The sequence below is a fragment of the Pieris brassicae genome, chromosome 8, assembly GCF_905147105.1.
Source record: "Pieris brassicae chromosome 8, ilPieBrab1.1, whole genome shotgun sequence".
NCBI lineage: Eukaryota > Metazoa > Arthropoda > Insecta > Lepidoptera > Pieridae > Pieris > Pieris brassicae.
Window position 1 is genome coordinate 11,083,682 of NC_059672.1, and position 13,324 is coordinate 11,097,005.

At 33.1% G+C, this 13,324-nt stretch overlaps 1 protein-coding gene across 1 annotated transcript in view; it reads left to right on the top strand.

The window, feature by feature from the left end:
• The window catches only part of LOC123713634 (Down syndrome cell adhesion molecule-like protein Dscam2), a 129,609-nt gene that overhangs the window by 85,139 nt on the left and 31,146 nt on the right, over positions 1 to 13,324 (top strand). Inside the window, exons 10-11 of the mRNA XM_045667393.1 lie at positions 6,957 to 7,101; positions 7,586 to 7,848. Of these exons, the coding sequence (XP_045523349.1) occupies positions 6,957 to 7,101; positions 7,586 to 7,848 (408 nt within the window). The remainder of the gene's footprint in view (positions 1 to 6,956; positions 7,102 to 7,585; positions 7,849 to 13,324) is intronic.

Below are 13,324 nucleotides of genomic sequence, written 5' to 3' on the forward strand. Positions count from 1 at the left end.
ATTCCTACATTTGTAACAGAACTTATGGCAGGACTAGGACATATATATGTATAGGTACATATATGTTTTGTTTGTACACAATGTATGTTGTAAACAATAGCTTAGTTTAGTATAATTCTTGTATTGAACCTTTTAATGCACTATACATAATCTATAACTTAAAAATCAATTGTTACATAGTAATAATATTTTGTTGGGTTTGTTTAAAGTATATATTTTCAAAGTAATAAATTTTAATATAGTCATATTGAATAAAAAAATTAAAAAACCGGGCTTAAATTGGTAAGGACTATATAAATAATATCAACAACAACAAATATTAGCTCCTTACACATGAAATTGGCGTTTTGTATGGGAGGAACAAAAAGTCGAATATTTTTAAATATAATATATTTAATTAATCAAAGTATGAACCATTGTTTTCTATGCACTTTTGCCATCTCATAGGTAGTTCATTGATCCCTTTACTAAAAAAACCAGTCGGACGGGAATCAATAAAATCTGTGAAGGCGATTTGGACTGTCCCATCAGAGTTAAATTTTTCCCTTGCAAGAAGTTGTCCAAATTTCGAAAAAAAATGGTAATCTGTTGGAGCAAGGTCCGGGGAGTACGGAGGATGTCTTAGACATTCCAATTGAAGCTCTTCTAATTTGGTAGCCGTCTGTTGTGCAGTGTGTGGTCTAGCGTTGTCGTGAAGTAGCAGTGGCGTGGAGCGATTGACCAGCCTAGGTTGTTTAGCCGCAAGCTTTTCCATCATGGTTTGCAATTGCTGACAATAGACATCAGCCGTAATAGTCTGGCCAGATTTGAGAAAACTGCAATGAACAATACCGGCACTAGTCCACCAAACGCTTACAAGTAACTTTTTTGGGGTTAATTTTCGTTTGGGGCAGGATCCAACCATCCGTCAGGTTTTAGTGGGTAGGGTTTATTAAGTCTGAGTCCCACATAATCCCTGCTGGTGTAAAATACCGTAGGGATATGAATAAAAGCATTTCCTGACGAAAAAAAAAAAAAGGATCCAACCATTGCGCTGAGCGCTTCCGATTATCGTAAAGAATCCATTTTTCATCACAGGTAAAATACCTTCGGTTTAAAATACCTCCATTATTGTGCCGGTTCAGTAATGTAACGCAGCAGTCGACGCGCGTTTGCCGGTTTGCTTCAGTCAATTCGTGAGGTACCCACCTTTCAAGAATTTTAATCTTCCCAATTTGCTTCAAGTGAATTAAAACAGTTTTATCACTAACACCGCAGCCTGCAGCTAACTCGGACGTGGTTTGCGATGGATCCGCTTCCACAGTAGCCTTCAATACTTCATTATCAACTTGGGTCTCAGGCCGTCCACGGGGCTTGTTCTGCAGGTCGAAATTTCCAGAACGAAAACGTTGGAACCAAAAACGAACTGTGTTTTCTTTTGCAACATGACCGCCATACACATCATTCACCCTTCGAGTCGTTTCCGCAGCACTAGCGCCACGGCGGAACTCGTCCTCGTAAATAATGCGATACTTTAAGTTTTCCATTTTGTAAAAAGAGTGACGCAAACAGAAAAAAACAGAAGAAAATAACAAATGAATGACGGTCATCGAATCATAAATACATGAGTAAATAGCCGTACAAATTTGAATTTGGAATTCCTTACCAAAGAGGAGAACATCGTGATTAAAGTGGCCAGTACGAAATACGCCAATTTCATATGTAAGGACCTAATATAATTTTCTATAAATATAAAAATCAATCCCGTCTTAGGATTAAGTTGTATTCGTATTTGGGTCTCTCTGGAAGACCTGGAACACTGCCATCAAAGAAGATGCACTGTTCGTCGCTCCACCAAAGATAAATAACATCTTGTTATTTTACTGTGGTGTTAACTATCTTTGGGAGGGGTTGCAGCGCAAAAAATAATGGCTTAAAATTATTCTGCGTTATCCGAAAAACAAAATTTTTAAGACATAAATTGTAAACTGAATGAAACAATTTATAACTTTGACTTAAAGAAGTTTTTGAAATCACAAGCAAAAACATTTATATATTTATTATTACATTTTAATTATAATATTATAAACATTATCTATATATATATATATATATATATATATATGTATATATTTTTCTTTTAGGAATGTAATGAAATCATTATTTTCAAACTTTCATTAAAATCGTAAACTATAATACACCCAAAACGTTATTAGTTTAACGAGTATCGAACGAAAGTCGACTCAACTTTCATCCGGTCTCATTTCCTTCATCATAAAATATTTAAAAGTCCATTTTTAAGCTCCGATCCGCTGCAAGCTATTAGAGTCAACTCTTCAGCTCAAACAAAGAGTTGCTACGAAGCGCGCCTCCCTGTTACCTATTAGCGCACAACATTATGTACTAAAACGCAAAACTACCAATTAAGATCCTATCACCCTGCGTTAAGGTTGTTTTTACCTAATAAACGTCAGGATATACGCCTCTTTTAGATACTATTAATTTGCTCCCCGCTTTTTGGTGTCGCTACACTTGAGAGCTGAAGGGCCGTCGCAATGCATACATGTTACCTATTGGAATATAGAAAGCATATTCCTTTAATGACTTGTGTAATGTTCCATTTTAATTAGGCATGTTTATCGAACTTAAGTGCACTGCAGTGTATTAAACTTTGTGAATAGGTCGATTTTTCTTGTTCCTTTTTTAAAAATTTGTTTAAAATAAATGAGTTTTTTAATCAATACGTCGACTTCAGTCCAAAGGTCGTGTTTGAATCATGTTGTGACAGGCATGAGTGAATCTGTGGCCAAGACTTAATACTTTTTTGTCGAATTTTTACTTTGTTTCCAACTTGACTTATAGGATTAAAAAGTATGGATTACTTTATTATTTCTGTGTGTTAGAAGAATGTTCTACTGCTTACACCGCTAACCCTTTAATCCTTATTTCTCGAGATTTATATACCTAAGGTAAGTTCATTGTTTGTTTTGTAGAAGTGAGACACAAAATGATCAAACTGTTTAATTCTATGGCATAGCAACAACGCAGAGACCGCGTAGCGAAAAATAGTCGCGAAAGCGTGTTTTAGATATTATAAAAAATTATAATAATTATTACTTTCTTTAAAGTCTCTATATATGATCTCTCCTTACAATTACTAGCCAACTATACATAAGATACAGTTTTTTAGTTTTAACGTCTCTGTCAACTTCTGGTCGGTTACATAAAAAGAGACTGATTTGAGAAGTGTTTTTACACACAATAATACAAATAGTTATTGTGATAATTGACATAGTCGTATGTAACAGTCGTTTGTTCAACGGTTTTAGACTAAGGCATTTAAAGGGATACATCATCTATAATAAATCGATAGAAATGATCTGTGTTAATAAATATATTCTAAACGTTTGTGGGTGAAAACATATTGTTCAAAATAATATTTATTATTGAATTATTTAGCAAAATGTCACTTCGTATTCTTGTTGCCTATGTTTGCCTTTATAAAAACCGTTTCGAAAAACTAATAATAACTTTTAAAAAAATAACTTTTCTCTCTTTGGACAGTGCTCCTATTTAACCAGTGTTACTACTGGTTATATAAATCAAGGGATCTTGTTTAACAGTTCATATAAATATACAACTACTGAATACTAATACTAACCGAGTGGTTCCATTAATCAAAGTACAACTAAACAGACAAAGTCGCGGGTATCAGCTACATAAATTAAGCAAATAGTAAACACAAGTAGAACATTAATTCTTGTCTCGTTTACCAGGGTCCTTATTGGTATTGCTAATGTAAGGTTTTAATTACATGTAGCCTTTAATTAACATTGAAGGCACTGTAGGTAATAATTAAGAGGCGGTTGATAAGTTTGTGCTGGAATAAGCTATTATTATTAAGACCTAAATCTTTATAAATATAATTCTACTGTACGTTAGTGAACTCCCCTTAAACGGCTGGACCAATTTGAATACATTTTTGTATGCGTGTGTGGCGCCCTGGATGGTTTACATTCATAAATCCGGCCGACAGACGGCGCTGGAGTCAGTGCTTTCATACTTTGTTTTATATCCTAATCGCTTGAAACACCATGCAGGACAACGTCTGTCGAGTCTGCTAGTTAACCCTTTGGTTGTGTGTATTACTATACATCAACGGACTATTCGTATGTGCGCATTTATTACACGCTCGCAGGGGGAAAGAAAACAGTATGCCTTGAACCCGAAAACATGTGTCAAGCGCAGAAGCAATACCGCCTACTTCCCTATAAAGAAGAATGAAGGAATGTGAAAATAGCTGTGCTAGATAGACGTCGATTTAATAAGAGCGTTCAGGTATTAATTTGAAAACTAAAAACTAGTTAGGCATTTTTATCATAAAGAACTTGTTCCGTTCTACGCGAAATCCAGCAATTTAAGGATCTGAACCAAGCGTGAACTATAGCTCCCATGTGTCAAAATTCAACGTTTTTGACATACAGAAAAATGTATGTAAAGTGTCATTTCTGAATATCACCAAAATAATAATAGCGATCCCGTCTCCATGTGTAGTGAGATTCATGCGTTATTTCAATAACAGATATAGAAATAATAATATCGAAATTAGACACAAAATAGCCGACTTCGCGCAGAGAGTAGAATGTTTGTAATTTTTTGTAAATATTACAAGAATTACAGAGCTTAATAATTTTTAAGACATCAGGGAAAGTCAGGTGTGTGCGTGTACGTGCGTGGTTTGAAATACTTTTACCACTCAAACGCTTTATCGATTTATCTTATGTTTGTTTTTGGTATTTGCAAAGAGAAATGATATAAATGATCAAAGTATATTTTATTTTTCTTTATTTTACAAAATAATATAATATATTCAGAATATGTTACATAAGAAAGCCGCTGTGGTTTGTATTAATGTAACCATAGCAGTCTTGTTAAGGAGTGCGACAATTGCATATAAAAGAAGTTTTTTAATTTACTAATGGTTTATGTTGGTTAGTATAAGGTTATCTAAAATCAGATTGGGTAGACCATTCATTAGCCGCGGTAGCAACGTTCTCTCGCCATATACGTTGTTTGTTCTCGATGTACAGAACCGAATCTGCGGTACCTCTAGAGTCTTTACGTCATGCTCCACTCGTTTTTTTATGTCATCTCGGAAAGTATGTCATCGACGATAAGATACTGTAAATAAATTATTAAAAAACTCATTAATTGTGCCAGCGGTGTTTAAAAAATAACGCCAAATTTCCCCTTTAACTCCACTAACGTCACAATTAGTAAAATTAACTAATACGTAAATCTGTTCACTTCCCAGCCAACTAGTTTTCTCTTGTGATTAATTTATGTTGCTTGAAATGTACAAATATTTAGCAATGCTACGTGAACATTTCTGTAGATAATTATTTCGATTCAATTTGGTTTACAATATAATATTGTTGAATGGACCACAAGTCCATTCAAATTTGACTTCCACTTACTTTCTACTTTTGTACGTTTCTAAGTAATTGAAAGCGGCACACTAAACGAGATTGAAGGACCGTCATGATTATTATACTATTTTATTGTAATAGTTGGAATTCATTGGTAAGCGGAAGCGGGAATTTTTAAATACAACTTAATTTAATTCATCGTAAAAAGTAACTGAAGTCAAACATCATTTACTATATTATATGAGTAAATTTTCTTACATTTCATATTATGCATTAAAAAGAAATACATAGATTTTATTATACGGCCAGTTATAAAAGTTACCTTACATGTAACATTAATTTAAATTAACATTAATAATTAAGATTCGCTTAAACGGTGAAAGAAAAAGATCATGAGGAAACTTGCCTTAAACCCAAAAAATCGACGGCGTGTGTCAGGCACAGGAAACACATCTTGCGTATTAGATTGACATATTATGATCATGAAACAGATACAGAAACCTGAGGCCCTGCCCTAATATGGTTGTAGCGTCACTGATTTTTTTTCATAAAATCAATTTTATTTAGACTATTTTTTTTACAAAATAACATATTATGTATATTTCATGCGCCGTTATAGTATAATTTTCCTGTTTTATTAAGTAATATTTACTCCACCCATTAACGGAGTATAACAAAGTTAGAAAATCCGCAATATATTTAAATTTATGAAAAACAATATTAACAGTCTTACCGGAGTCGTGCCTTGTCCTGTTTCAGGCGGATTTCAACCAGCTCTATGTAGATAGCATATTATTATTTTATTATCAGTAGAGTACTTTAGACAATATAAGATGGAAGTTTATCTGTGAAAAATGTTTTGTATTTGGAGTTTTATTTGCTCTCTTATTTTATTAAGAAACAATTATTGATTCAGAAATCGGACCCAGAAACTTCTGCTAGCCACTAGGTGGTGTTATTTTGTACAACAGCGGGTTCTTTTTTGTAAAGGCTTATTGATGTTTGCTAATATAACATAAAAGTCTGTGGTTTAGGCCGGTAAGTCGTGTAGCGTTACCCATATAACGCCACATATATATTGACTGTACCTAGTTCACTGGCTATTTGAAATTTTCTTTTAAAAGCCTGAGATATACAAACTTAAACAAAAATAGGTCTATATAGGTGTGTATATATGTTTCTTATAAACTAAAAACTTTGGTAATAACCATATATAATTACATATATGCTCATAAAACTATCACTCACTTTTTCTTGTGCCTCGTAATTAACCACTTATATGTATCAATAAACCTTCGGGTTAGCTCTTACATTTTTGTTAATACATATTTATTTTTTTTCTTTTGGTTTTACTTTATTTTAGTTTTATTTATGCACTTCTTGTCCTTTACCCACTGTAGGTGTTTTTTTCTTTATTGTGCCATACTAGGGTTGCCCGGTCGCTTTTTAGCGATAAAGCCGCCGGTTGCCTTTATACGCCGATAAAGCTTTTTTGGCGACGTGGAAGTAAATAAATCAAAAGATAGCTTACTTTAAATTTATTTACAGAATCAAAACCAGAACTAGTTTACTGGTTTTCCGAACAGACCCTACAACCTGGTCCAAGCGTGTCCCTTAAGTGTGTGGCGATGGGCCACCCACCACCTCAATTCACCTGGACACTGGACGGGTTTCCTATACCCACTAATTCTCGGTAATATGGCAGACTTGACCGCATTTCTAACACTTAAGTCTATTAAATTTAGTAAGTATAATTTTCATATTATAAAGGCTTATTAATAACATAGTTGTACTTTGTACGTGTAAAGGTGTCATATAAATCGCTTACTACGCAATGGATTTGTTACAATACTTTCTGTTTAAGTTTCTTTCCAAGGTTTTTAAGCAGAATCAAATAAATAAATTCAGTACGTAATAATGATGATATTAATTTACCCCTAATGAGAAAGGCAAAGGATTAATACGTAACTATATACAGTAATATTAAATCTCTTTAATCTGTGAGATTTTTAATATGAAACGATTCAACATCATACAATAAATCATAGAATTTTTATGATTTTAAAATTTGTGTTTCACGAAGAAACAAGTTGGGTCTTGGCTTGTATGATTGCGGTATATTACATCTATACATACTGAAGTAATTCTTTATAATATATTATTTTATAATTGAACAGGTTCGTCGTTGGGCAGCACGTGACCCTACAAGACGACGTAGTTAGCCATCTCAACGTCAGTCGTGTGACAGAACAAGATGGCGGCGAGTACGCGTGTGTTGCCGCCAACACCGCGGGAAAAGCAAGTCACGCCGCCCGAGTTAACGTCTATGGTTTGCCCTATATTCGTGAAATGCCAAAAGTGACAGCTGTCGCTGGCAGTGATTTGAATATAAAATGTCCTGTTGCTGGATATCCAATTGAAGCAATCACATGGGAAAGAGGTTGGTAATTTTACAATATGTCTTTTAAAATACTGTTAATAATGACTCTACAAACTTATTAAAATATTATATATTAATATTGCTACGTATGATCTACATATTACCTACTCCAAAAATTAACTTGGCTTTTAAAAACATAGACACCGCAAATATGGTTTAGTATTCACGAGTGAGTTTGATCTTTTATCTATCTTTTAAACTAATTGTAAACTCAGCTTATACTGTTATGTTGCCTTGAAACGCAAATGTATTGATTAAATTAGGTATGACTTGCAAACTTCAGGAACAAGGGAAACCAATGTAACATAATTAATATTTAATACCTACCAATGTTCGACACGTGTAATGACGAAAATAAAGCGACCCCGATACAAGTTTCCTAATAAAGCTTTATTGCGCACCTGTACCTAATTAGAAGATTTTCAATGGAAAATGTCCGTTTACGTAATATTGTATAAAACGTTTTGACGTGATAACGTCTATTATAAATCGATGAGTGCCATCTGCACGCACGAAAAAACATGACTTATTGTCACGTTGCACCTGAGCCGAGCGTAACATGAATCATTGTCACGTTCCGCGTGAGCCGAGCGTGCCAGCGAGAACGCGGATCAAGCGATAGAGAGGCACTAAGCTTTTGGCTTACGCATTTGTATTATACAAAATAATATTTATTTTGTGATAATTAAATTAATAAAAGACGTTATCACGTACATTTCTCGTCCGTAAACCGACTTTACAGACAACCAATTTTTTGGATTACAATGTGTTGTAGGAGCATTACAAAGTATGTATTTATAAATTACTATAATATAAAGTCCAAGAACATTACAGGACATAAATTGACTTATTGTGAAACAAATGTAGTTAATTGACAGGTCATGAAAGAATGCAATATCTGTTTTCTTGTCACGATTCCGTAGACTTGTCAGCACGATGTCGTTAAATTCATCGAATTTCAAACTTATTCACAGATCATACCAAGTTTGCCCTCCGCAACTTGCTATAGTCAGTTTTTGACAGTTTGAACACACGGTACTACATGAATTTTATTTGAACTATGTATTCTTCCGTTTACTTCAAAATATACCCTCAGAATACTGCTCAAGTTTTCTAAACAAGGATATACCTATCGTTATATTTAATCATGAAACATATACCTAAACCCTGACCTAAAAAAGGTACGCGCCACTGGTAAATAATTGTATAGTTCTTGGCCATAAATAATAGACAATACCTATAACTATACATCTTACAATTAGATTACAATCTGAGATAAAACTTTGTTTTTTAATTTAATTTATTTTAATATTATTTATTACTTAAGATGTCATATGGAACATGGTGTAATGGTTGCAGCTCCTGACAAACGTTGTGTAATACAAAAATATTGACGATTAAAAAGAGTGGCGGACAGTTTATTGCAAGTTCTTCTCTTCCGTCATACACCCTTGATTTGAGAACTGGCAGTAAATGTAAAATTAAAAGCATTTAATGTATTTTTTTTTTGACGTTCATAAGTGTACATTATATTACCTATATGAATAAATTATTTTTGTCTTTGACTTTGACTATAAAGACATCTTCTACGATATTTATGCTGTAATTGATAAATATAAGTATAGTATTGTCTTTGGTTAACATAGCTTTTACACATTGAAAGAAAACAATTTTTTAACCAGATTAAAGCTGTTAGTATTATTATAAACTTATCATTATTGTACATAATTTTAAATTTAAATTTTTCCGACGTTTCACGTGCTTTAACGTGCGTGGTCACGGTGGTGTTTTTATCATACAATTAGATTTAAAGATATTTACAATCCTTATTTGTACGTTAGATAAAATGTACAAATTGCGTATTTTCCGTTTAAACGTGCCCGGAAGGACACTTTAGTGTATCGAATTAAGCGGGGGAAGTCAGGGGGCTCGGCAACAGGTTAAGAAACTAGGTTAAAGATGTTAGAGATTTTCCTTTTTCTTAGGTTACGTATATTTTTACCTTGGATACGGATTATATTGCCATTTTTGTTGGATTTTGTTGGATGATTTTTCCGGTTTAAAGGGAAGTACACTACAGATGAAACTCGTTTAGTTAGAGTATTGCAAAACAACTTATTTTAAATTTCGAACCCATCGTCTATCGTGGTATTGAGATTGTCATTAACAACATTTAACGAATAATGTTCTATAATATTTTATAATCGAATTAACAGACATCATTATTATTTTGTGTAAATTGTTACGAGCTAGGGAATCGGATAGAAAATGCCGCAGATCTCTTCAAGGGTTTATTTTTAAATAAATCAACCAGGAGTTTGTTTATACTAAAACGCCACAAATTATGCACAGGAATACACTAATTACCACACACAACGAGCACTAGTTACTTCAATTACGCGCAAGTCACACAGTACTCTATCACTTGTCTTCACTATTCACACTTTATCACGTGTTAGTCTTTTAGTGTCGCACTCGAAACTAACTTAATTAATCGCGTTTCAGCTATCTTATATTTCACTGGGAATATCTCGAACGATATTCGGGAACTCTCTAGACAGGAATAGTGTTTGTACAATTCTAGAACGGACGTACTCTTTATCTCTTTCGCACAATACTCCGGTCTTGTCTTACGGCGTTCTAGAGTGTTCAGTCTGGCTTCGAGAAGTTTTCGATCTTCCCTGTCTCTGGCGTATCATTCCATTCTTGACCCATACCTAGTAAATTCGGTGTGGAATGGTGTGGTGAATTTTTGTCTTCATCAAAAACAAGACAAGTCCTGAAATCTGTATGTAATCTGTAAACGGATGTCCTGAAAATTATGCCACAAGTCTACACATTTTCTGAAAGTGAAAAATATATATAGATTTGGAGTTATTGTTAAAATTCAAATTAAAACCATAAATTATTTAAATTTGAAAATTCGTTGGCGTGGGCAGGTGGCTCATCTGATGATAAGTGATACTTTAAATACCAAAGGGCTCGCGAATACGTTGCCGGGCTTTTAAAAAGAAACAGATTCGGGACCAAGACCAAGGGTTGTAACCACTGGTTTATTACAACCGCTCAATAGACGAAGTTGATAAATTAACAAATACATATAAGAGAATTCTAAAGCGCAAATTAAAATAACAATAGGTACAATGATAGCATTAAACAAGAACGCTTACACGAAAGTGAATTGGCTGGCAACATGTAACATGGGCGAGCTCGCACGATCCAATTAGGGAAAGGAATTTTTAAGTTATCGCCGACGTGATTTTTCCTTTACACCTTTCAAACAGCGATAATGGTAACTGCTTGCCAATCGTAAAGTGAAGATTATTTTTAAATTATAAATACAAAAAAAGTTATTTACATTGTTTATTAAAGTCTAGAAGTAATTAAGGTATTAATAAAATACTAAATATAGAATATTACAAACTTATGCTATACTAAAAAAATCTTAATACGCGACCTTGAAAATGTTAATACCTAACTAAAAACATGATTATCGTGTCAAATATATAAGGAGTCTTCTTATATATATTTTATTTGTATAATAATCCACTGTTTACAGTCCTGAAATGCATATTTAAGATTAATTGATATAGATATATGAAACTATTTTAATTAATTAATAAACAGTAACTAAAATTCAAGCTGTTTTCAATACAACATTTCTATTTATATGTACGAGTATATTTGTCTCAAACCTAAGAGCAATCTAAATATTTAATTCCACTTGTATATACATCAGAAATGTTCTATATATGCTATACATTTTCATGGTTTATTCGTGTATTAACTTTTACTTAAATCCATCTGCCTCTCAAGGTATTAAACGAAGACGACTTAGGGTAATTTAAGAATAGAGCGTACTTTTTAAAAGCAAAGTACTCGCAAGCCTTCACATTTGTCCATAGACTACAGTTAACACGAGGTGAGCCTGCCCGTTTTCCCCTGTTCTCTAAAAATATATTACACAAAGTGGCAAGTAATAACTAAGTGTAAAATTCAATCACGATTCTATTTTAAAAAGCTTTTACAGTATGAACGTTTGAGAGATCGATTAAGCGCCGACTGATAAAAGGGGCCATAAATATATTCTATAATAATAGGGTCACCTAAAATTATCAAAGGTAACTAAACTATGTATAAGATCGTTGTTGACAAGGGTCTAACCGGAAAAAGGAAATTACGGAGGAGTGACCGAGAAGCCTTAATTTGATCTTACGTAGTAATTCTGTTAAACGGGCTAAGCATTTTATGGTCCGACATTTTTCTTAGATATTTTTTGATCCCTTGAAATGGTTAAGGGAACACGAAAAGGCTAATTTCATTCGTTTTGTCAAATATATATTTGTTGATGTTTGAAATGTTTAAAGTTATTACAGTAAAATCTGTTATCATCATCGTACTCATATTTGGTGGTAAACACCGATAGTCGTAACAGCCAACCTTTGATTTTGGTCAATATACCCGGTATGTTGATCTAAACGATGTCGTCGTAAATGGTTTTGACTGTATATGTATATCCTTCATACATCTTATTATGCATGAAGGATATACATATGTTAGAATATGTTGTTGTTATTTTTTTAGTTTTTACAATATTTGTAGCAATTATCTGCAATTTAGGTGTTACAAAAAATCCTTAAAACATAAGCTCATATCTACTCAAAAATAACTTTATTCATATAGGTAACCAAGTACACTTATGAAAGTCAACTGAAAAGATGTTAAATTGTATCTAAATTTACATTTACTACCAGTTCGCAAGTTAAGCGCGTAGAGAGGGCAAGAAGAACTGGCAAGAAACTCTCCGCCACTCTTTTAATCGCCAAGTTTTGAGTCATACACATTTTTTGAAAGACAAATACATATAGTATTTGAAATGAAGTAAATCGATTCCAAAGATTAGGATCATTAAGTAATCGTCAAATTTATGAAAAGCATTATTGATTAACTTAATAATTTACGTTAAGCGAGAGTTTTGAATTTATTCGGTGATAATTCTCTTGCTTTGCTTGGGAGTTGGAGCCTAGATAGTCGTTAGACATTTAATGCCACTAAATCAAGCGATTTTAACACACGGACTCCAATTATAAACACACAAATACACACCCACGCCCTACACGCATTCTCTCTCTTATCATATTATTAATTATGTAAACCTTCTAATTGGCGTTTCGATTTAAAAAATATGTTTTAATATAGATATAAGACTTTTCTAAATAAATAGATTCAAAGAATACCGCCGCGGACAAATCATTTTCCGTCTAATTTACTTTTTTCCAATTTCGATTATTCTAATAGATACATATTTTACGACAAAACGTTGCGCAGATTGTCTAAAAAGATCGCATATAGCTATTTTATTATTAACTAATATCTAAGGCGTAAAATATCTAAAATAATATTTGTTATTCCAGATACTTTTGCATCTTAACACATTTATATGTTTATCTCGAACTTTTTAGCTGTGTGTCCTTTG